The sequence below is a fragment of the Pinus tabuliformis genome, chromosome J (assembly GCF_031772625.1).
Source record: "Pinus tabuliformis cultivar Carrire ecotype Pingquan chromosome J, CPIR1, whole genome shotgun sequence".
NCBI classification, from domain to species: domain Eukaryota; kingdom Viridiplantae; phylum Streptophyta; class Pinopsida; order Pinales; family Pinaceae; genus Pinus; species Pinus tabuliformis.
Genome location: NC_142295.1, coordinates 800731890 through 800758130, shown reverse-complemented (window position 1 = coordinate 800758130; position 26241 = coordinate 800731890). Strand labels below are relative to the sequence as shown.

The 26241-nt window shown below is 34.8% G+C and overlaps 1 protein-coding gene across 7 annotated transcripts; it reads left to right on the top strand.

Annotated features, from left to right (window-relative positions):
- The first annotated feature begins 838 nt into the window (after nt 1–838).
- On the top strand, nt 839–5613 carry LOC149229140 (G-type lectin S-receptor-like serine/threonine-protein kinase At5g24080). 7 transcript variants are annotated; one of them, XM_089378498.1, is made up of 12 exons: nt 839–1797; nt 2263–2299; nt 2447–2566; nt 2723–3027; nt 3127–3274; nt 3381–3530; nt 3695–3757; nt 3868–3900; nt 4180–4259; nt 4379–4492; nt 4599–4748; nt 5298–5613. In XM_089378498.1, the coding sequence occupies exons 4-10, from the start codon at nt 2996–2998 to the stop codon at nt 4413–4415; spliced, it is 543 nt and encodes a 180-aa protein (XP_089234624.1). In that variant the 5' UTR covers nt 839–1797; nt 2263–2299; nt 2447–2566; nt 2723–2995; the 3' UTR covers nt 4416–4492; nt 4599–4748; nt 5298–5613. The 7 variants fall into 7 exon arrangements, with proteins under 7 accessions (XP_089234624.1, XP_089234623.1, XP_089234625.1 ...); XM_089378497.1 differs by having other exon boundaries at nt 2386–2566; XM_089378499.1 differs by having other exon boundaries at nt 839–2299; nt 4359–4492.
- Nucleotides 5614–26241: the final 20628 nt, after the last annotated feature.

Below are 26241 nucleotides of genomic sequence, written 5' to 3'. Positions count from 1 at the left end.
GTATTTACCCCACAAAAAAATTGTAGAATGCATATAAACATAATTAAGGCTAAGGATACAACATCATGGGGCACAATTAATCAGAAGCAAGGATGCTTAAAGGTTAGTGGTAAACATAAAGCCATCATGACACCTATAAAAGGAATGAGCTATCTCATATGCTAGCAACAATTATAACAAACCAAATTCATATGGAGATGAAGCTAGATGAGATACTCCACCGATTGGTTAATTTTAGAGATAAGATTATGATATGAAACCAATCTCATATGCTAGCAACAATGATAACAAACCAAATTCATATGGAGATGAAGCTAGATGAGATACTCCACCGATTGGTTAATTTGAGAGATAAGATTATGATATGAAACCAATCTTCGTGAGATTACTTAGTGGACACTAGTCCCATTTAATCACATGATTATAAAGCAATTTTCTTGTTGTTTTGTCTTAGCTTTGCAATCTCATGATTTTAATGAATAACTCCTATAAATAATTATTTTTCTACTATATTTACAATGTCGAGCATGATAACATTTTGTCTTTTGTAAAATACATATTTATATATTTGTTTACGTGAGTGCCCCTACTCTTAAAATGTCTTTATTTACATGAATATTTGCCTTCACCTAAATGAATATGAAAGACTATTTCATGACTTTGATACACATTCATCTATGAAGCATTAAATGCATATCAACAATATACAAGTATACTATAACTTGATAAGAATTAAATCATACAATTTTTATGTTTTATATGTAGTACCTATATATACTCATTCAATTTTTTGTTCGTCTCTTATGTTTGTTACTGTATTGCTTTTGTATTAGCCGACTCATCTTTCATATATGTTACGGTAGTGTCTTTATATAGTGAAATTTACTGTTTGGATGCATAAGTTCTTGGATTGCAGTGATGATCGACTTTTATTATTGTATTGTCTATGTATATGTTAAATTTGAAGGTTTGCGGTTTTGGGTTTTGGGTTTGTCAGAGACCAGCCAGTAAGTGAAGAAGGATTCCTCACTCTTGCCAAGATGGAAATCTTCAACTGGGAGATGGACAATCAACGGTCTGGATGGCTGAGACCACTGGATTGTCTGTTGAGTTAGGGGAGATGCAAGATTTGGGCAATTTTGTTCTCTACAACTCCGACTCAGACATTGTTTGGCAAAGCTTTGCATCTCCAACAGACACACTACTACCAGGACAAGAATTGACACAATCTTTAAACCTCACCAGCTAGAATTCTTCTACTGATGTATCTAGAGGCCGTTACTTTCTCAAAATAATGCAAGAGCCAGAATCTCTGAATATTGCATTGAATTACAATATCCCTTATGAATTTTTCAATTATTCATATTGGTCAGGGCCTATGATATACAATGCGACCGGTTCTGCGGTTGCTTTCCTCAATCTGTCTAGAAGTTTTAGCATGAGCTTTGGTGAGCCCTCAAAGGAGTCGGTATATATTTATCATAACAAAAATAGTTTGGCTGAGGACGGTCGATCGTTGAGGCAGATCACTCTCGAACATGATGGCAATTTGAGATTGTACAGATGGGATGCTAATGTCAGTTCCAACTAGATTGTAGATTGGGTTGCAGTTTCGAATCCCTGTAGTATTGCTGGAATTTGTGGGAATGGTATCTGTCACCTTGATGCTAAGGGTAACCCACATTGCAGCTGCCCACCTGGATCAAATCCAGTTGATTCAAGTAGACCATTTCTAGGGTGTTTGCCTCTAAATTCTTCACCATATTGCGTCAACGATATTAATAATGAGTATTCAAGGTACAAGATTATGACTGTTCCACAAACAAATTACTATGGTGGAAGTTCAGTCATTTTCAATTAAATAAATATTTCTACAATGTCTGCATGTCAGGATCTCTGCTTGTCTACATGCTCATGTGTAGCTTCTGTATATGGGGTTTCTGACCTGAAACCCTACTGTTGGACACTAGGAAACCTTCTTTTTGGAGGTTTGCAAAATCCCAATTACACATTTTTCATGAAAGTCAGCCTCATTAATAATAGCAGAATGGGATCCTCAAATGGGTGCCCTCTCCGGCATTCGAAATATCAATCCCATCTGAAGATACTTATTCTAGGAACTATTCTTGGTGTTGTATTTCTGGTGTGCGTGTTTATCTTATTTGTTGTAGCAGCATAATTATGATGAAAAGTAGACGAAGCTTGGATGCTTCCATTTTTGTTCCTGGCACTCCTGTGAATTTTCCCTTTGTGAATCTGCAGATTGCGACAAACAACTTCAGAGAGAGGCTTGGAACTGGTATGAAAGCCTAACAATTTATCTGCAGAATATAAAGGTTTTGATTTTAAAATTTGTTTTGTACTAATGGGAGACCGCTTTGGAAGGAGGTTTTGGGACTGTATACAAGGGTTCACTCTCAGACAGAACTTTGATTGTTGTGAAAAGGTTGGAGAGATTGCTGCCACAAGGAGAGAGGGAATTTAAAACAGAGGTGACAACGATTGGTGCCATTCACCATAGGAATTTAGTTCGTCTCTGTGGATATTGCTCCAAGGGATTACAAAGGTGAGTGTTTGTTTGCATTCCTTTTGATTTTTCACATCTTCATCTTAGCAAAGAATAGGCTAGAATCCCAGATTACATGTTAAGGTAAAAAATCCCTGCTAAAGTGTGTATCAAAAAACTACTACTGAAATTTAACTTGTAAATTATTCATTTTAGGCTCCTTGTCCATGAGTTTCTGCCAAATGGATCCCTGGATAGATGGATATTCCGTTCATCTTCGAATGATCCAAGGTTTCTAGATTGGGATACTCACTACAGCATCTCCTTAGCTACAGCTCAGGGAATTGCATATTTTCACGAGCAATGCAGGGATAGGATCATACACTGCAACATCAAGCCTGAGAACATCTTACTGGATGAGAACTTTTGCGCTGTGAATAGTTGTCAGATTTTGGGCTGGCTAAATGGGCTTCAACAACATCTACATGTATGACATGTAGTGATGTTGTAGGTACATTTGGGTAAATATCCATTTCTTTCTTTACACCATCTCTTTCCTTAGGAAAATAAATGTCATTTATAATCAAGACTTCATAAAACTAGCTGCTATCATATTTCAGGTATCTGGCTCCAGAATATTTCATGTATGGCAAGGTTAATGAGAAGATAGACGTGTATTCCTTTGGAGTAGTTCTTCTAGAGCTAATAGCTGGAAGAAAACCAATCAATGACAAGAATCCTAAAGGCCAAGAAAGCCTGGTTATGTGGGTAGGGCTCTAGTGTCCTTGCTTGTTTTGTATTTGATAATTTTGGATTCTTTTGGTTTCGTTGTCTTGGTTCAGAATCTTAATCTCTTGTAAATTTCAAAATTTAGGCAAGGCCATTACTGGCAGCTGGCTTTGTAAAAGAACTTGCAAACCCACTTTTGGAAGATGCTTATGACATGAGCGAGATGAAGAGAATGGTCATTGGTGAAGCATGTTGTCCAAGACAGGTAGCTCAGTTTCGACCTCGAATGAACAGAGTAATTACTCTTATTCTCTTTCGTTGCGTATATATGTTTCAGTTTCTGATCTTATGTCAAATTTAGTTGCTTGAAGACATTTCCTTTCCTGCGAGGAGTTAGTGCTAGAATTGTTTTTTCCCATAATGAAGAAATTGTTTCATTAATTGGTTACTGTGTTGAAGAGGAGGAGTACTGTTTGGTCTACAACTTGTTACAGAGAGGAAGTCTGGAAGAAACTCTTTATGGTATGTAGTATGCCAATTTTCATGCATTTATCATGTTACGTCCTTGGAGATTTTTATTATTTTTTAGTGTTAAGTGTTGTTCCCAGTTCTCAGAAAAAGTTGGGTTACAGGAGGAAAGGACAAGCCACAGGCTCATTGGAAAGGTAGGCTGAAAGTGGCCATTGGAATTGCTGAAGCTTTGACTTATCTGCATGAAGGTTTTTCTCATCCTATCATCCATAAAGATGTGAAATCATTTAATATTTTGCTTTCTGAAAACTTCAAACCTCAGGTATCTTGATCTTTGTGAGAGAAACAAGTTCTCAAGCTTCCGTTGAATTGTTTGTATTTTTTGGTTGGAGATGTTATAATAAGATTTGCTTGACCATTAACTAGCAAATCATATTTCGATGGATTGTTAACTAAAGATATTCTGTGAATAGTTGTCAGATTTTGGGCTGGCCAAATGGGCTTCAACAACATCTGCATATATGACATGTAGTGATGTTGTAGGTACATTTGGGTAAATATCCATTTCTTTCTTTACACCAGCTCTTTCCTTAGGAAAATAAATGTCATTTATAATCAAGACTTCATAAAACTAGCTGCTATCATGCTCCAGAATATTTCATGTATGGCAAGGTTAATGAGAAGACGGACGTGTATTCCTTTGGAGTAGTTCTTCTAGAGCTAATAACTGGAAGAAAACCAATCAATGACAAGAATCCTAAAGGCCAAGAAAGCCTGGTTATGTGGGTAGGGCTCTAGTGTCCTTGCTTGTTTTGTATTTGATAATTTTGGATTCTTTTGGTTTCTTTGTATTGGTTCAAAATCTTAATCTCTTGTAAATTTCAAAATTTAGGCAAGGCCATTACTGGCAGATGGCTCTATAAAAGAACTTGCAAATCCACTTTTGGAAGATGCTTATGACATGAGTGAGATGAAGAGAATGGTCATTGGTGCAGCATGCTGTCTGAGACAGGCAACTCAGTTTTGACCTCGAATGAACAGAGTAATTACTCTTATTCTCTTTAGTTGCGTATATATGTTTCAGTTTCTTATCTTATGTCAAATTTAGTTGCTTGAATACATTTCCTTTCTTGAGAGGAGTTAGTGCTAGAATTGTTTTTTCCCATAACGAAGAATGGCACATGAAATATCGAGTTGATGGTGGATTATGGAAAAATATTCAAAGCCTCAATTGCCAATAATCTCTTTTTCCATTAATGAAATATAAGATTCTTTGAGTATTAGCGAAAGAGATTACATCATATCTCAAACCAAATCTTCAGTATGCAAATTACCCCTCCCTGAATAGGCAAGAAGAGCCAGCATATTTGCTTTCGCTCCAATATCAAGAGAGTATATATCTTTTCTGAGAATCACTATCCTAGCTGAAATCTGGATTGCAAGATCTGAATTGAAAGCTTTGGTTTCCCCAAATAAAGTGGCTTACCTTTGCATTAAACTGGCTTTGTCAAATTTCAAACAATGGATAAATGTTAATGTAAGAACGTGAACTTATTTTTCCTCATTGTTTGTCTATAACTTATTATTGCAGATTTTGAAATTACTACGAGGAGAAGGAGATGACCTACCTTATTGGACCAAGAGGCAATTGACAATGTCCATGGAATTAGATGAATTGATTGAGGATGAATATGGAGAAAACTCTGGGAGTTGTGACATCCAAACTCATCTATCACTTGCAATGCTTGGAGTTGATGATGATTTGGTATCAAACAGTAGTCCAGATCAAAGTGTAGATCTTGTACATGAGAGCAGAACCTTGGAAGATTATTTCTATGGATGTTATAGCCATTCAACAAGCTTTGATTGATTTAAATCTACTTCTCTGAGCTTCATAATTTTTCTTACTCCTTGCTTCTGTAAAAGCTTCAATATTTTATACTTGGTGTATCACTGTGAGCCAATGTCACTACTTAGCTGTGTTCAATTTCAATCACTCTGCATATTGGCTGAAGCTGTGTTTGAAGTTGAGTGGAGCCCATGTAAAATCCCTTGCCAGTTCCTTGTATAAATGTGAAAGTCATTAGTGGTCACTAGTTTTAGTGACCCACTGGTGCTCACTAGAGCTGAAAATTTTCTTGTCCTTGCCTTTGGAGCAATTGTATGTATGTGGAAGGAAAAGCAATTATGATATCGCAATTGATTTTCCAAACCATTGTTATGTATTTTTTCAGGTTTGCAGATGTGTAACTTGTGGTTTAGCAGAACTGTTTGCATGATAGAACTGCATTGGGCTTGAAATTTTCTAAAAAATTAAGTTGTATTTAAAGAAATATGGTGTCCAAAAAGCATAGAACTCCAAAAATCAAATCTCTTTGCGCCTTGTAGGCTTGAACCAACATCTTTCTAGAGAAATTCGACAATTCTAATTTAATAATCCTATCGACCTCTTGTTGTACCTTTTGGGACAATTGCTAGTAATAGCCAATGTTATTTGGTTATGTTCCTTGGTAGAACAAATAAGAAGAGTAGCTCTCGTCATCTTTTATTTTTATTCTTTTCTGGGTTTGCAAGTACACGTGCAACCTTAAATTGTATATATTTTTGTTAGTGGTTATGTTGATGTCTGGGATGGAGTGAATGTGTATTTAAATTTTTCCTAATTATATTTTCTTTAATATTTGTAATTACATTTCTCTGTGTTTTTAAAAGTGTTTGGTGCTTTTGAAACAAAATGTAATGATTGCATGATCTCGTCTTCTTTTTATTTTCTTTAATATTTATAATTACATTTCTGTGTGTTTTTAAAAGTTTTTGGTGCTTTTGAAACAAAATGTAATGATTGCATGATATCATCTTCCTTTTAGAGGAATATCAGCAAGTAATTTTGTGTTGTTACAAAATGTTGCGCTGATTCCTGTTTTTTCTTTCCACTTCAAGGCAATGAATTTGAAGTCGTCAGCAAGATTGTAGGCAATTTTCTAAGGCATTTGTCAACTTACCTTAGAGCTTTGTTGGGTTTTTGGTATGGTATCTTCTTTATTGTTATTGCTTCCTAGAAACTGTTATTGTAAGATAAATTCATTTAATAATATCAAATTTACCTGAAAGCTTTGTAAGAATTCTCACTAATTGATATAATTAATTGATTCTAAGGGATTTTATGGGATTTAAACCTTGAAACAGTTCTTGAAGTTGGCAAGAATCTGTTTGAAATTACTAGCTCCTCTCATGTGGGAGTCGCATGTCTAATGGTCATATAGACATTTTTCCATTAAGTTGCATCAATTAAAAAAATTCACTTAGACCATTAGCAACGATGATGAAATGCGCAGTAACATAATTTGCATTTTTAATTGCATTTTGTTGATTGTTTCAATGTAGTTCTATGTCCTTTTAGTTCAGTCCAACCCTTGGCAAGCTTGTCAAAGGAATTGGTAGCAATTCAGTTAATGAATTTTGTGCATATTCTTATCTGCATACATACACATTTCATGGCCATTCCAAAATGCATGAGCCCTCTTCAAAATATATAGTGAGTTATATCAGTAATCCTCGAGAAAGGATTGAAATTTTAAGGAGTTTTCTCTACAATGTATAGTGAATCTTTTTACAATTCGTGGGAACCTGTTAGCCTAAAGATTACTCTAGAATGCAGTATGTAATTTGCAGAAATAATATTTGATGTCAGAATTAAATTACCTCAATGTATAGTGAATCTTTTTACAATTCTCCAGGCTGAAGAATCTTCTCGAATGCAGCGTGTAACTTGCAGAAATAAGATGCCAGAATTGAATTATCTTATGCATTTGAAATATTTTAAGAGAGTCTTCGTTTTACAATATTAACATCAATGATTAAACAAGCAATACCTTTAAAATGTTCTACAAGATTAAGATTATAATTTCCTTGAAAAGTTACAACAACTTTCTCTTTTATGTGGTAACTTCTATTCAAATATTATTAAATTTTTTGACGAATTTTTCACCCTCCCCTCCCTCTTCATTATGCTTAAACAACTTTTTAGCTTCTAACCAATAACCCTGCTCCCCATAGGCACCAATATTCAAATATTCTGCTGGACCATGGATTGCATGTCAATCTTAGAATTTGTATAGAGACTGCCCAGGCATTTCTTAACTGCCATGAATTGCCTATTTTCCACAGAGATGTAAAATCTTCAAATGATTTTACAAATATTCTGTTGGACGAGGAATTACATGTCAAAGTAGCGGATTTTGGACTTTCAAGATTTGTAGCAGGTTTGTAATTTTAAAATTTATTCTTTGGGACAACCCAGTTAAATAGATATTGGAGATATGGTGAGAATAGAATATGAGGCACTTAGGTCGAGTTCCCTGGTAGCCTTCGTTGCTCTGGGTGTAATTCTACACAAGAAAACACTTTCATTTTTATTTATTTTATTCCAAGATAGAAGCGAATCACAAACACGTGTGCGGTTGAATGGTGGGAGGGAGGACTTTTCAAAAGCACACCCAAGTTTCATAATCCACGTTCAAGGCACGTTTAATATGTTAAATAGTTGATAATGATCTTGCCAATTGTAAATTAAAATAGGAATAGACGGAGGAAACTTAAAAGCGATATTTGGAAACATATGATTTTATCAATTAGATCATGTATGCTAGAAGGAATACTCGTATATTGTTTAGTCTAAACTATCCATAATTTTTTATAATTAAAAAGATGAAAATTTAAATTACTTTTAAAACAAATATACCATGGCCATGCTAACAAAAACAAAAATAGTTTTATTATAGTTTTAAGCAATAAATATGTTTTTTTTAATAATAAATATAGTTTGATACCATGTTTGACTACAAAAACAAATATCTTAAAGAAATTAAAATATGGTTTAGGAAGAGATGAAAATGAAAATTGTGTAAACAGGGCCCCACTTTGATGCTGTACATGCTGGCCAACAGACCACGTGCACCCTCGTGCACATATGCAATCACTGTTGTTTGTGGCCTTTGATGTTGCCGTTCAGTCTAGGTGGATACCACTATAATCTCCAAAAAAATTATTCGTTGTGATCTCTCCGAAAAATTCTCTTCTAATACATTTATTATATTAACATTGTTTTATATATTAATAGAATATTAGTTATTACATAAATATTGTTAATATATTGATAGCTCTATTTAAATTATAATCTAATTCATATATAATATAATAATAACATTTAGTTATTAATAATAACATGCATTTATCTAATGATAAAAAAATATTATATATTTATTAACATAATTGTCCATATATTTTATATATTTACTTGGAGTATATTAATACTATAAACTATATATTAAACTAAAATATATTACAGGAAATAAAATAGGAAATAAGATATCTATATATATATATATATATATATATATATATATGGTGATGGTGGTTAACGTTCACGACCAAACTTTGGTCTATCTGACCTAAAGAAACCAATTATTTAGTTTGATTTAAGATTTTATTCTTGTGCTCAAAAAGCTTGGAGGTTTGGAGAGAAGCTTCCCGAGCTCACTATAATTTTGACATCGTAAAAGGCTAGGAAGGTCAGTGTTGCAACAAATATTATGAAACTGAGATCTAATGTGGTTGTATGCGGGGCACTCTAAGAGGAAGTGATTTTCATCCTCGATGTTCATATTCTCACAGAGATGGTAGATCCTTTCCATCCATGGTGTTTTAGGAACTGCCCAATGACTCGTTTCACTATGGAGCTCATAAGAGTTCGTTCTAATCTTGGCTATATTAATTTTCTTATTTGAGCTAGTTAAAACATAGAGATGCTTTTGTTCTTATAGGGTGAGGTTGATGACCTCCTTATAATATCTTAATTTTCTTTTAACTGCTAAATCTTTCTCACACCACATTTTTTCTTTGAATTTAGAAGTAACAATATTTTTAATGTTATTAATGTTTTGCAATGCAACATTCTCGTTGATCTCCCAATGATTTAACCAAGACCTCATGTCTTTATACCAACCTTGTTTGAGCCTTAGGTGGTTTTGGCTGGAATTTAAAGCTAACATAGGAAGTCTATGGTCTCCTATGTTATTGAGTTTGTTCTTGTACAACAAAAGCCTAGTCATAGCTAGGCTCTCGATAAGGGAAGACACACTTCTGTAAGGAGAATAGGATAGGATGTATTGCTTTTAATTTTGAGGTTATACCTTATAAAACGCTCCTGGAACATAAGATAACCATTAAGCAATTGGTATTCCCATAAATACTCAGTAATAGGATTTAGAAATACAATTTGTTAATTGAAATTTAGAGTGAAAATCATTTTGATACCTGGAAAAGAGTGAAATGGATCAAGAAAAGGATAACAATTTACTTTTACTTGTTGGCTGCACAGTTGGGGTTCCTTAAACTACATCATGCCTCCCTTGAATTTCTAAGGCCAAATCTGTTATTATAACTTGTAGCTTTGTTCCAACCAAAAAAATTATCTGTATATTTTGGAGATAAAATGACATAAAACCCAAAGAATTCAATAAAAAAAATTGTTATGATTATTATCTCCCATTATCAATAATTTAGTGTCATATAAGTCCAATATTTTTGTGCACTTACATCTAAGGGAACTAAAGAGAGCCAACAGAATGAATACCAACAGTAGCACAAATGCCTTTTAAGAATATGCAGATTGAAGTCAATAAAAGCAGAGATAGAGTGTTGAAGACTTACCATACACACTGAGAAGCAAAAAGATTACAGAAAAAACCCACAATGGAGGACTCTAGATAACCCTTTTTAACCCTTTTTAGTTCCTCTTTTCTTGTTGCCCTTATTCATCTTACTAATAACGACAACATTCTGCTCCTCCTCAATACCTACAATAGTATTCAGTATTGTCTCCTTCTAGTTGAAGTCATTCCATAGCCTCCTAAAAATGGAAAGTTTTTTTTCCGAGATGTCATAGCCAAAAAGTTTCCAAAAACAACAAGACCTATTTAATGCAATGGACATTGGGTATTAGCTCTTTACCCTTCACCTACTAATTTTCATCTTCAATGATTCTTTATATGTCAGAATGCTTCTTGAATTTATGCCTTACGACGTTTCTTTTGCAATGTCTGGTGCAAATGCTAGTTATTTTTCTAGTATATGTACAATGTCAAGCATGATAACATTTTGTCTTTTGTAGAATACATATTTATATATTTGTTTACGTGAGTGCCCCTACTCTTAAAATGTCTTTATTTACATGAATATTTTCCTTCACCTAAAGGAATATGAAAGACTATTTCATGACTTTGATACACATTCATCTATGAAGCATTAAATGCATATCAACAATATACAAGTATACTATAACTTGATAAGAATTAAATCATACATTTTTTATGTTTTATATGTAGTACCTATATATACTCATTCAATTTTATCGACGAACCTGCAATGGAATACACACACAAACACACACACATTATTATTATTATTATTATTATTTTAAATTGTATTTTGAATTTGGAATATTTTGAATTTAAAATAAAGTAAACTATTTTAAAAAGTTATTAGGTTTCAGTTGTGATTTTAAGTGTAATGGAGTAGTAAATCATAAGTACATGCAAGGTAATGCTTTCATCATCAAATACAACTTTAAACTACTTTAGTATAACAAAAGATTTTGTAGATAAAATGTTGTTTATAAAAAACAAATTTTCTTACATCATTCCATGAAATAATTTGTCATTTTATGATTGTTAATGGATATAAGAATGAATTGTTATAAGGACAATGTATTTGGACCCATTCCCTTTGACCCCTCCTAATATTGAGGATAGGAAACCTCATGACTAGAGCACACTACAACTCCCTTATGATGAAATGTAACATTCATATTTGTTAATAACTGCATTTGACGTGTAAGATTCAAATTATAGATTTTAGAATATATCTATGTTTGAGGCATTAGACATAATTATCATTTCAAGTATATCGCTTTTAATAACTTAATGTTTCTCTACTACCAGTGAATGTCCATAGCCCTAGTGGAGGCATCCTAGTATCATAGACCTTCTTTCACTACTAGTGAGAATCCATCACTTCAATGGAGGCACCTTGATACCATATGTTTTACTCCATTTCTAGCAAGCATCCATAGCCTCGATGGAGATATCTGCATCTTCCTAATTCATCATTTCTATGATTCCTTTCACATTATATATGCATATGCATATGCATATGTATGTATGTATGTATATATATCTATATGTATATGTGTGTAGATAGATATATTTTTTTCCATGTAAGAAAGCACCTTACCCTCAAGGTGCCCTCAAGCTCACAGGCAAGCTATTCTTTAGGGATTAGGATAGTACAACAACAAGGTTCAAATTAATTATAACTATATACTCAATATGATCTCCAAAATGTCACTTGCGGGAATTGAACCTAGGTGAGGAAGATAATAATCATTCCTTCCAACCACATAAGATAAGTAACAATAATTAAATATGATAAATACACTGGAAAAGGACTAATGGTCATATCTATTCATGGCATAATCAACTACACCTGGGTAGGCATTGTTGCCTCTTGATGCATTAGTCATTTTCCATTGTATTTATCCTTTCACATGGACTTTATCATAATATTCAACTATCACTACTTCCCTATCATATAAAAATTGAAATATATCATCATTCATAAAGATTAAGTGGTTAAACATAACTAATGAAATCTATAAATACTTCATTTGTTCATTTATGTATATGTTCGTGGAAATAATAAAATTAAACATATCATATGATAGATAGATGGAAATTGGTTATGAAGCTTATATAAAAGCATCATTATTGCTTACAATCTCCACTTCATACTCTTAATTGCATAAATATTTATAATTTTATTTTTACATTATATTTTTAGGTATGTATGTATATGTAAATACATGTACGCATGTATGTATTATCTTAAAAATTTAATAGAATAAAATCATGTTAGATTTTCTATCAAAGTAGATTGGATATTTACATTCAAACATGTATGAATACTAAATAAACCAAGAAATATTTTAAATAATACTCATTGAAGGGCACATCGAGACTCTACCTTGAAAGTTCTTGAGCAAAAAAGAATTGTGTCCTTCAACCACATCTATTACAGAATGAATTAGACATAAGTTATTGAACTTGACATGATTACTTGGATCCTCTCTTTTCTTATCCCATTTCAATACTAATTCCTTACTTAGGAACATTTATCTTTGCTATTTTTGTCAAACAAGGCCTTCGTTTTTGTTTGATATGCAACTCGTTATAAGCTACTCTTTTATTTTCTAAACCAGAATTAATTTGTTCACCCTTCATCACATATCATTTAGCTCTTTTTGAATCAATTATAATATTTTCATCTCACGGTTCCCTTGAGTAAATAATAGGAAGAAGAAAATTCATTCTATCTAAGACCAATAAAAAACTGACATTCTAGTAGAAAGCTTCATATTTATTCTATCTACCCACAATGTATATTTGAGTTGATAATACCAAATTCTCTTCTTTGAACTCAACATTTTCTTAATGATCTTTATCACATTTGTATTTGTTGACTTAGCAAGAATAATCCATGTAGGTAGTAGGTTACTAAGTGACCCAAAACTATGATGTGAGATTGGAAAAAAGTGACCATAAACACTAAAGTAAAGGCTTTATCATTATCAATCATGATTATTGCATTGGAAATCAAATCTTGAGATAATGTTTTCTTTGAGAAACTTGATAATCACCTTATTTGTGACATTTTTTACAAGAATCGCCTCCACATATTTAGAAAAATAGTCAGTGGTGGTCAAGAACCATTTATGTGTTGAGGAGGTGGATTCACAATGATCAATAGTAGGGATTAAACCTAAGAAAGAGGCTCAACTAAAAACATCACTATTTGGTGTGGAATAATCATCTAGGTAATGGTCTCGCAACTACTTGATGAGATTTAATGGTTGTTTTATTTTGATTATTTCCACTCTTTTATGATTTTATATTTATATACTATAAAATTACTTTAACTAAATAATTTAAATAAATCTGTGATGAGGTAAACTTATGGAAACAATCAATGAAATCATCTAAGAATTTCTAAATCTTGAAGAAGTAATTCTATTAAGAATAATACATTCATCAAATAACATCGAGGAAACTAATTATTTACCCTAATTTTCCTATGTTTTCATAGTACTAATTCCACAAGCCTTCCTAAGTCCTATGATATACAATTGTACCTATGACCTACTTAACCTCTTTTCAAAAGCATGCAAACAAAACTAGAATAGGTAGGAAGATAGATGAGAGACATACCTTATATTGGAAGGTAGGTAGTTGCTTGCTCCTAGTAACTGGAAATCTCGAGATCCAGCTCCTTACTTCTCACACCTATAACTTTCAAACAAACAACCAAAGTGCACCAATCCTACAACGTATGGTGATGTGCATTGGAAAAATGAAAATCACAAAAACATGTGCATTTTCATAACATAAACAATAGACAAATGGGGGTGGGGGGAGTAGAGTTTCTTTATTATACCAAAATAGTTACAAAATTTAAGCTCCTCAAGGTCTTTGCCTTTTTCTCCTCTTCTCACCAAAATCATAATTAGGCTCACTATTAGTGTTGGATTATCGCAAGGTGGAACTGGATTATGACACAGTTTACGTATGTTCACTTCTCTCTCCTAGCCTCATGGAGAGATTTTCTTTTATAGATGATTTAACGAAGTGGTTAGAATAATCTAGACACTTTCTTAATTGATTTTCGTTCAATCCTTTCATCCTTATCCTGGGATTGATTACTTTTTGATCTTATCAATACTTATCCATGCAAACTAGCAACCCTATCCACTTCAATGCTTCATGCTTTTGTGTTTGAAGCATTCAAATCTTACTACCATGGCAACTGAAGTGTTGCGACTCTCTTTGCCAGTATCCTGGGCATGTTGAAGGAGAAAAATATGATTTTTTTAGGGTTTCCATGGAGATTTTTCTGCGTTCCAACCTTATTCCTATGTTGCTTATCTACTAGACTTAGGGGAGTGTCATTTTGATCTATAACACTAATTAGTAGCTACATAGATAATACTTAACTGAGAGACATTCATAAATAATTCCATAATATCTCTATTTTTTAAGAAAAGGTGATTCATTAAACATATCTAACAATTCATTCAACATCAGAGATACAATTATGTATATTGAACTTCTTACTAGAAAACCAACATCAACTTAATTAAAGAGTAATCCACAATAAAAATTCACTGCACAACAATTAAGCAAACGAAAACTTCCTTGGCTCAGGAAGAGCTTGTAAATTAAGCTTAAAAGTAGTTCTCCACTACAATTCTTCTAAAGTTACCTCAACATTCCAAGACCCCATACAAAAGGTTGACACCTCTATTTATTATCAAAATTAAATTGAAAATAACACAAAGCAAAAAATAACATAACAATCAACAGGATGAAAATAACTATTGCATGGTTCTATGACTCATGTGAATTGGATGACTCAATGGTTACGTGCTTAGTAGCATATGTATCTGACTATGCAAAAAATTTTATCATACAAGAGGGTATTCAAAAACACATGTTGATCCATATGAAAGCTTAGGGTTACCTTTTTCTCCAAAAACTATCACATGTAATTTTCTAATTTTGGAATCAAGAACTCTAGCATGTTAGTCATCTTGACTTCACTGACTAATTATTTACACATGTGAACTTGTTTCACTAAATATAGCCCTCTTATCTCAGATTGGAGGCTTTTGAGATTCATTATTTAAGGAAAATTCTTCCGGAAAGATCATATTGACAACTTAGGGTCGACACGTTTTGAACCTCTACTAAGGTTCATCTTTAGGACAATTATGGAGAGCAAGATCCAACACCTCAAACATTTATAGTAGAGATGCAATGGTAAGTTCTTTAACAATCACTTAAGTCAAATATTTTAATATTAAAAATGGAACGTTATAGGAATCTAGAAACAATTTATGATTTAATAAATTAATAATCTAATTTTTATCCTAATATTAAACTATTTATATTTTTAGTTATCTAATATTAATTACTAAAAATAATACCAATTCACAACCCAAATTTTAATATAGTGAGAAAATTCAACAATAATGATCACAATTAACTAATAAAAAAAGGGGTAAGATATGAAAAAATATATAATCACAAGATAAAATCAAAACCAAAATCAAATCCAATTACAATAAAAATAAAAATAAATAAATAAATAAATAAATTTATTATTTAGAATAAAATCAAAACTAAAATAAAATCCAATTACAATCAAAATAAAATCTAATCAAATAAAAAAAGAAAAGTTTATTTATTTATTAGCTTATTTATTTATTTAAATCAAATTAGATACTAAATTACTTATTTATTTATTTAAATAAAAAATAAAATAAATTACTAGAAAAACTAGGACAAGAGAAGGAAAACAAGGAGGGAAAAAACAGAAGGGGGATTAGGAACAAAGGGAAGGGACCTAAGAACCACTAATCTTCCATCCATCATCCCTATTAAGAGTGTATTTTCTCTTCTCAATTTCGATGGCTTCCCTTAATTTATGATGATGGAAATGGTCAACCCTAGCGAGGACCTTGGAATCCTCTAAACATATATCGTGTTTAGTCTTCTCAACATGTTTTGTTAAAGAAGAGGAGCGAGTCCAACGATGTCTAAGGTAATCTACATGCTCTTCAATCCTCTTATATATGGATCGACTTGTCTCTCCAATGTAGGGGGTTCCACAAGAACATGAAATCAAATAAACACCCTTCATGTTTTTAGGATCCATAGGGTCTTTGGCCAATCTTAAAGAGCCATGAATCGTTTTTAAGGGTCTAAAGGTGGAAACAACCTTATATTAGCCTCATATTTATTTTTAATTTAGTGGAACTATGGCATCACTTCCTTAATCTATTGAAACCCCTTGGTGAACCAAAACTAAGCAAATGAAGATCATCCATAGCTTGATTAACTTATTTTAAAATTGGAGGCAAAGGAACCATTCTACATAGGATTGGTTCCTTTTTGGTATCGATATTCATGTCTAGTATTGCATTGTTCCCTATGATAAGGATCTTTGACCGCGAGCCTATGATTTATCAAGATTAAATAAAATGTGAAAAACCAATCTTAACAAAAACTATTAAAAATACGATAATATAAATAAATAACTACAGATCAAATAAAAGAACAAAAACGAGATTGATAACGAAGTTCACCTAGTGTGGGTTATGTCTCTGGGTCCGCTTCAAATGGAGTGGCCTCTTCAATGAAGATGAAAAATAACTTCAATTACCTCAATTCACCAATCTCTAAAGCTTTATCTTTACTCTACAACTTTACAAAAAGTCTCTAAGAACTCCTCGAAAAAACTCTCCATTCAAAACTCTCCAAAAGGGCATACATTCTATGATTTATCATAAAGAAAATGATAATCATGCTACAAAATCAAAGGATCTTGGCCAAAATAACATGATAATCTCTTTTGTAGCTGCAACATGACCTTTACAAACTCTTGTCGACCTATCTCTCCTTTTGTTGCACTTCAAAAGGGAAAAAGATGTGTTTTACACATAAAACACATTATAAACAAGGCTGTAAAAGACAAGTGTTAGGCCATAATATCATAGCCACAAAGTTGTGGTGCAATGGAAAAACCTTTTAAATATATAGGCATGGGGTCCACAACCCCAGGGTCAAACCTGCAGAGGTTGTGTCCCCTATTGTAACATATAATATAGATGGCACTTCCATTCTAACCAATGAACTATATATAAACTTCATTGTAACCACACACATACACATGGTCTACACATTAAACCATAACTTGACAACCATACCATATAAGTAAACCCACGTCCATTACCATTGACGGGAGGTTGACCAACACATATAACATAACCAACATATTTACTTTGGCACATTTAAACGTAACCATAAGAATAAATATTAAACCATATGCGTTGAACCATATAACTTTGACTGATCACGTGCTTTGTGTTGTTGGAGGGTTGTTTGGAGTTATATAGGGGTCGAAGGGTTGAGCCTGTGACTTCCCCTTTTTGGCAATACATTACAACAATGTATATATATATATATATATATATATATATATATATATTCCACTTACTATTACAACAGATGCACTTGGTTAATACGCCGGTGGTTACAAATTTGAATCCCGCCAGTGCCAATCTATCGAACCAACCCAATTTCGACATTCAAGATGCCACATGGCACCCTCTTATTGGGCCACGTGGCACTACCATATTGGTCCACTTCTTGCCCTATCAACCACCTAGTCAGCGTCCATTCAATAGCTCATTTCCATGTGTTGACACCAGATATCACCACATCATGTCATGTCATCCTTCATATGCCAAGTGTCATTTGTAAGACTTGCCGCATGGCACTCTGAGAGGCCCCCATGTGTCATGGTAGAATTAACTTTTTTTACTAGTGGTCAAAATATTCAAACTACCATATATTCCTCATAGGAACTTTGTTCAACATGATTCAAATTGCATTGGAATCATCTTGTTGAGCTCTTGGACATGGTTATATTTCCATAAAACCTTGGGGAGTTTGAATTTTAGGCCATTCTAGATCCTCCTGGATAAATCCTCCCCACTGGGAATCTTTTAGACCACCAAAAGGTAAATTACTCAACAAGGGTACTACTCCCTCACTTTCCCTATCTTGATCCACCATGCTATGCTTGGATTCATTCCCTTAATACCCACTCGAATATATTCCACATCTCCTTGATGTGAAGTCCTCGCCTACTTGTCTAGAATAACATCTTCTTGCAACTTATCCAAGTGCTCAAGAGGAAAATCATCAATGGAAGGAACTTGAATAATCCCATCTTGATCTATGATCATAGATGGCTCATAAAGTTTCAAATTATCCACATTCACAACTGAATAAATATGCATATATGATAGTAGATCTAACTAGAAAAAAATAGTGCCAATCTTCTCCAAAATAGAGAAATGGCTATACCGAATTGGCTCAAGCTTCTTACCTTCCTCTATTAACCTATACTTTCTGATGTGTAACAAAACTTGATCACCAACTTGGAAATGATGATCCATCCTATGTTTATCATGCCTAACCTTATAATTTGGTTGGCTCTTCTCCAATTATTCCTACACTGCTTGATGTATCATCTGGATCTTCTATATGAATTTTTAGGCCTTATCTTCATCTCTCTACTCAGAATCAACATCTTTCCCAAAAACCAAATCCAATGGAGACTTCAACACGTACCCAAAACAAAATTCAAATGGATATATATATGTAGACAAATTCAATTCTCTTGCATAAATCTGTATCTCAATATGTTGTTGCGAGTTTGGAAATGTTAACATTGGTCTTATATTGATATTTTATTTCAATGTATGAAAGGAATTTTTCTGCTTGCCTCCCCACTGAAAGAAATGTTTCATGCTGACATGCTTGACATGCTCATCCTAGGTTCTATTAAATACCATAATACCATCTAAATAGACAATCACAAAGTCATCAATGAATGGTTGAAAAACATCATTAATTACACACATAAAAGTTGTTGGGGAATTGCATAGTCCAAAAGGCATCAGTAACCATTCAAGAAACCTTGTTGTGTTTTGAAAGTGGTTTTAAAAACATCACCTTGTGCAATCCAAATTTGATTATAACCACTTCGCAAGTTTATCTTAGAAAAGTAGACTGCATTTTTCAACTGATCTAACAAATCATCGATATGAGGAAGAGGGTATCGATTCTTTACTGTGATATTATTTAATGCACAAAAGTCTATGAACATTCTCCATGTACCATCCTACTTTGGTACCATCAGAATAGGCAATCCACATGGACAGGAACTAAGTTTGATGACTCCCTTCTACTACAACTCTCAAACTTGCTTCTTAATCTATGCACTCTAAATCATGAACATTGTGTACATTCCAATATTAGGAAGAGGGGAACCTTCTTTCAGTTTCATCTCATGTTGTATCGCCCTCTTAGGAGGTACTCCTTTAGGTTCCTAAAAAATCCCATCATATTTAGAAATGAGTTTAACTAATTCATGTTTATGAGATGGATCATAACCCTTAAAAGCATCAAATTGTTCGATATCCTTTGCTTTCACAACCAGAAGTACAAAATTCTTGCTAGCATTAATGAGCCTCTTCATTTTCCCTGCACTAACAAGTGATAAATTAGTATTCATGTTTGTGCACTCTTACAATATATTCAATCCCCTCTTTAGTGAGGTGATGTTTGTTCTCCTACCTAAAGAATACAACTTTATTGTCATACAAATAAGGGCTTCCCAAAACAATTCCATAAATATCAAGAGGAATCACATCTAACTCAACCTCGTTAATTTTTTTTGAAGTGATAACAAATTGAATTTTAAATTTCTTCATCACTTGTAACTTCACATTATCACAAACCCAACCAAGAGGATAAGGTTTCTTGTGAAATGTAATTTATAATCCCAACTTCTTGACAATTTCCTTATATATCAAATTAACTTGAGATCCAATATTAAAAACAATATCTACTTTCGTATGCTTAGTAATCACCCTGTCATGAAAAATCTTACTTCTTCTGCTTTTGACACCAGGAGACAAAAAAAAAGAACTAGAACTAGCATGAGAAAATTCTTTACCTTGCACTCCAACAATTGAGACTTGAGTTTCATCCCTTGATGCAGATCCCAAATCTTGTTGTGTTGTCACTAGTCTTTTGCTTTCCTTTACCTCCAAACCTATTAGGCCTTTGTTTAGGATGAAACTTCAAACAATGAGCATTGTCATGTCCTTCCTTATTACAATGGGAGAACATCGATTTTTCCTCTTCTTTCTTCAATGTCGCAACTTTATTGCTTTGCCTCTTTCATTTGTATTTACCTTCTGTGAACTTGGCTAGTCACTTATGTTGGAGAATGTAACTAGATTTGGTCTTCATAATTTTCGTTGTACTTTGTTGATGGTGCTGGACCTGCCAACATGTCAAGGGGATCTCCCCCGTAAGAATTCCCAAGTAGACCTCAAACCGTTTGTTGTAGGAGTCCCAACAATGGTCATAAGGTAATGCCTTGATCGCGATGTCGCACACAGGCAAGTAGAATAACTCTGTCAGCAACAAGGGTGTGACTGATGTAGTGAGTCAAGGAAGGTGTATGAGAGGTTCCAACACTTCAAAATTTCTCATTGCATGTATGCCTTTGCATGGTGCCTTGGGAGGAATGAGCTCTGCAGTGTCCGATTGATGAGTTTTGATAACATTGAGGTTGTGACGCGTATGTCACGAATATAGGGGAAGCGACACTTGGTGGGAGGTTTCAAAATTTCTTGTTGCATGTAACCTCCAACTACTAAACATAGATCTCTAAAACAAGGGACGCCTTTGCATGATGCCTTGGGAGACTATCCATGCATGCAAGTCTATTTTGCTTAGTCCCGGAGGAAGCTGGTCAACTCAGCTGCACATGCAAGAGATTGCTCGATTGCTGGAGAAAAATGTGCATTTCTGGCTGGGAGCTGGGCTGGCTACCCAGGAGATTTGCACAATTTTTGGGTAGAGCAGCTGACTGCTACCCATATTTGCGCAAATCCTAGGCTAAACAACTTGTTGTTAGGAAATTTGTGCAAATCCTGCTGGGAGGGTTGGCTAGAAGGATTGCACAATCCTGGAGCTCAGCAGGCTGTCAAAGAGGATTACGCAATTCCTGGAGGGAAGGTTGGTTTGCCTCTAGAAATGTGCAATTTTCAAGGGGAAGCTACTCAGCCTGCAGCTGGACCAAGTCTGGATGAGCAGCATGTGAGGAGAATGGATCAACTGTGCTCGACAGGCTGTAGTTGTGCGAGGAAAACACTGAAGCTTGAGTACTTGATGAAGCAAGACAAAGTGTTGTGTAAGGTTGGTAGGGAGGCTCCAAAACAGGCTAAGGAAAAATTTGGAAGGGTGGTTGTAGCCACTACAACATACTCATGTCATTATGTATATCTTATGTAACAAACAAAATAAGAAAGAAAAATATTATTTTCAAGCATGGGTTTCATGCTCCATTTGATTGGTCAATTAGGTCAAGCATACATTTTATGCTTCTAGGATTTTTCAAGTCAAAAGAATATTTGTCATGAGTCAAGAGAGTCATTATCATTTGTATAAGACCCATTTGGGCAAGTTGTAACATGTAAAAGATATTATTTTTGTGTTTAGAAAGTCATTTGTAACCTCCAAGACCAAGTCGGCCCTGCCAGAGGAAGTCAGCCTAGAAGAGGCCTATTCTACTTAATGAGAAGCATATATATAGAAGGAACTTTGACCTCATTAAGACACATAACATCAAGTTCGATTTACAAAAAGAAGAAATAATAAGAAGAGTGAAGGTCAAAGAAAAATAAGAATCTCAAGAAGAAAACAAAAATTTGACTTTTATACACATTTTTGTTCACATGTACAAGAAATCTATGGTTTCTGTAGTCTACTGGGGGCTGAAGTTGTAGGTCTAAATTTCAGACCTGAAGTAGAGGGTTGAAATGTTAAAATTGGAAACCAGGGAAAAACTTCATGTGGGTCATCTTATTCATGGCTGATAATATTTTTATTAGATTCCTCTCGTCGAGAGGTGTAGGATTGATATAAAGATCATCCGATTGCAATAAGTATTCATGGAGATATGAATTTATTTTGATTATGGAATTATTATCAAGCCGACCTACAACTCATGTAGGCTCAGAAGCCCAATAGTCGCATCTATTCACCCACCAACGTTGTGTATAAATATAAGAGGACTTTTCCTCATTTGGACTCACTCATCTCATCACATCTCTCTCTCTCTCTCTCTACTACGCAGAAATGAGTCTCTTCTCTACTGCGCTGAAATGGGTCTCTCTCTCACACATGTGAAGCCGGAAACTGCTGAATTTGAAGCTGTAACTGCAGAAGTAAAGATTGACTTCCGTGGCCTAGAAGATATCCTCATCTGAACTATGTTGTAGGTTCATCTGAACCTTCTCTGGAAGCCGCAACTTTTGGTGGTGGAATGAAGTCAATCCGATGAACGGTTTGCAAGATATCAAATGCCCTAGTTTGAAGCCGGAAACTGCTGAAACTGAAGCTGTAACTGCATAAGTAAATATTGACTTGCGTGGCCTAGAAGATCTCCTCATCTGAACTGTGTTGTAGGTTCATCTGAACCTCCTCTAGAAGCTGAAACTTTTGGAGGTGGAATGAAATCAATCCGACGGTCGGTTTGTGAGATATGGTCTGCCCTAGTTTGATAATGAAGCCGCTAATGCTGATGCTGCTGATCTAGGGTTTGCTACTGCTGATATGAATAAGATTTATTGTACTATTTCTCTCTGCTGAATTATTGAAGATAAAAGAGGATTTGATCAAAGGGTTTCCCCACACATTGTGGGGTTTGTCCCTGGCTAGCCGCCACATCTTGTGTCTCTTGTCTTGGCTTGTTTTCTGTCGATCGTTTAATGTTCTATCTGCACTTTACTTTATGTACATGTGATTGCTAATTGGTGGAATATAGTAAGAAAAATAAGTAAACTGTTATAAGCATAGAACATACCATAACTTAACATGGTATCAGAGCTGAGGTGAAGACAAAGCCCGAGCAAGAGCAAGAGCAATCATCGAAGAGAATATTGGCAAGGCTATCCTAAAGGAACTATGGGGTCCTCAACACTCTTTCCTGCTGAAGACAAGCTCCGTGAGAAAGCTGACTATCACGGATGGAAGGTGTCTATCGATCTAACCCTTGAGAATCAAGGAGTGTTGGATCATGTGAGGGGAAATATTGTTGAGCCTCCATCAAATTCATCTACTGCTGCCTGGAACAAATGAAAAAATGGAGAAGTCAAAACAATAGAAGATCATCCGGGACTCTATCGACAAGCACTTGGTGGCCTACATCTCTGAACTGGACACCTCCATGGAAATCTACGATAGACTAGTGAATTTATTTAAAGTTAATGATGCAAATCAAGTTTTGTTTCTTACAAATAAGCTGACGGAAATCAAGAAGGGTAAAGATGAAAGTATGCAAGCATACTTCTTAATAATCACCGAGATCAAGAACGATCTCCTATCTATTGGGGAAACTATTACTGACAGAGAAATGGCACTCACAACTCTTGGAGGATTGCCATTTGAATGGTATGTGTTCAGGACTACTCTTTTGAACTATAATGTAATTCCTGGTTTCAAGGAATTAATGGCTAGATGCATTCAAGAAGAAACAAGGGAAGAAGTGCAAGAAATGCCCATGCCTAAAGGTCCTCCTGCTGCCTTTTCTTCTCATGCAAAGAAAAGAAATAATTCCGGGACTAAATCAAAAGGAAAGGCTGGACCTAAGGCTAGAAGAAAATGACGATGTTACATTTGCGATAAAGCAAGTCACTATGTATGAGATCATGAGCATCATGATGAATGAGATCATGGACATAAAGGGCAACATGAGATCATGGACATATACGATAGCATGATGATGATGCACACTAGTTTGAGTAGCATTATGATGGATAAAATCATGGACATGGGCAGCATGATGATAATCATGATTAGAGAAGCATGGTACAGTATGCAGTGGTGCAACTTGAAATCCCTCTGATGGCAATCAAAGGAATGGCAAAGATGAGAGGAGAGCTGGGAATCAAGGAAGAGGACAAGCATTCAAGAAGGCTAGAAATTCTAGGATGTATTAAATGCACCTGACCTCAAAAGGAACCCAGTGTCCATCTTGGCAATGGAAGATAGAGGCTACAAGGTAACCTTCAGCAATGGCAAGGTATGTATATGGAAAAATAATGTTAAAGGTGCTTTTACTCTTGGGTTTAGTGTTGATTCATTATATCAGGTCGATGGAAGTCCGCTAGGTGTCATGTCTTGTGACACAACTCTTTATTCCAAACTTTGGCATCGGAGGTTTGCCCACCTTCATTACAAAGCTCTACCCGATGTAAGACAGATGGTAACAGGGATGCACGAATTCCAAGTAGAGAAAGAAGGTGTATGTCCGGGATGTGCCAAAGGAAAGCTCGAAAGGGGACCATTCCCCTCAAACCAAAGCAAGACCTCCGATATATTACAATTGGTTTACTCAGGCATACCTGAGGTTGGCATTAAGAGGGAGACTACTACACCACATACTCCTGAGCAGAATGGTGTGGTGGGAAGGAAGAACCACACGATGATGGAAGCTATCCGGGCCATGCTACATGATCAAAGACTTCCAAAGTTTCTATGGGCTGAAACTACAATCACCGCCGTATATGTACAAAATCGATGCCCTCATCAAGCATTGGGTTCCTAAACTCCTGAAGAAATGTTCACCACCAGTCAAAGGGAAGTTTTGATTAGTCATGATGTCACCTTTTGACAAAGACATGGCTCTCAGCAAGGTGGACAATCTGCTGACTTTGAGTAGCTCTCAAGAAGCCGACACCAGGGAACCGAAAGAAAAGGATGATGAATCAATGCCTGATGTAGAAGAACCCATGGATCCGATTGATCCTCATCCACATGAGCCTTCCTCTTCTAGGAAGAGGCCTTCATGGATTAGGGGGATACTTGATGATGCTGAAGGACATGCTGCACCCTGAGGAACCTTCCATCAAAGTAAGAAACTTAACAGGTATCAGGGATACCTGACCATCATGAGCACGATCATAAAAAATGAACCTTCATCATTCTCAGATGTCATCAAGCATTAACTATGGAAGGATGCTATGACCATAGAATATGAGTCTATTATGGAGAATGATGTCTGGGAAGTAGTTCCCAGACCCTGGACAAGACAATTGTTACTTCAAAATGGCTTTACAAGATAAACCATGTAGCAAATGGAAGTATGGAAAAGTATAAGGTTCATTTTGTTGCTCGTGGTTTATCCCAGAAGGGAGGTATAGACTATGATATTTGCACCTGTTGCCAGATATACGACCATCCACTTGATCATAGCCCTTGTGGCTTCACAAGGATGGAACCTACATCAGATGGATGTTAAGACCGCGTTCTTGCATGGTTCTATCAAAGAAGAGGTCTATGTGGAGCAACCTAAAGGATTTGAGATTTATGATTGAAAATCTCATGTATGCAGGTTGAAGAAGGCTCTCTATGGGCTGAAGTAAGCACCCCGAGCATGGTATGAGAGGATCGATAGCTACTTGATGAAGCTGGGATTCACTAGGAGTGAAGCTGATCCTAACCTTTACTTTAAGGTTGAAGATGACAAGCCTCTCATACTGGAGTTGTATGTGGATGACCTCTTTCTAACAGGTGCAAACCCTCTCATTCACAAATGTAAGAGGGAGATGGATTCTGAATTTGAAATGAAGGACCAAGGACTTGAAGTGTGGCAGAAGCCAAGGGAAATTTTCCTATCTCAAGGAAAATATGTGGTAAATATATTGGAAAGATTTGGTATGATGGACTGCAAGCCATTGACTACCTCGAGGATCTTAAATTTTAGAAGTTATATGG

Bases quoted from the DNA above. Each gene is read 5' to 3' on its own strand.
- LOC149229140 (XM_089378496.1), top strand. From the start codon at position 2,182: ATGATGAAAAGTAGACGAAGCTTGGATGCTTCCATTTTTGTTCCTGGC. The intron at 2,300-2,385 runs GTATGAAAGCCT...CCGCTTTGGAAG, and splicing joins CAGAGAGAGGCTTGGAACTG to GAGGTTTTGGGACTGTATAC. The intron at 2,567-2,722 runs GTGAGTGTTTGT...TATTCATTTTAG, and splicing joins TGCTCCAAGGGATTACAAAG to GCTCCTTGTCCATGAGTTTC.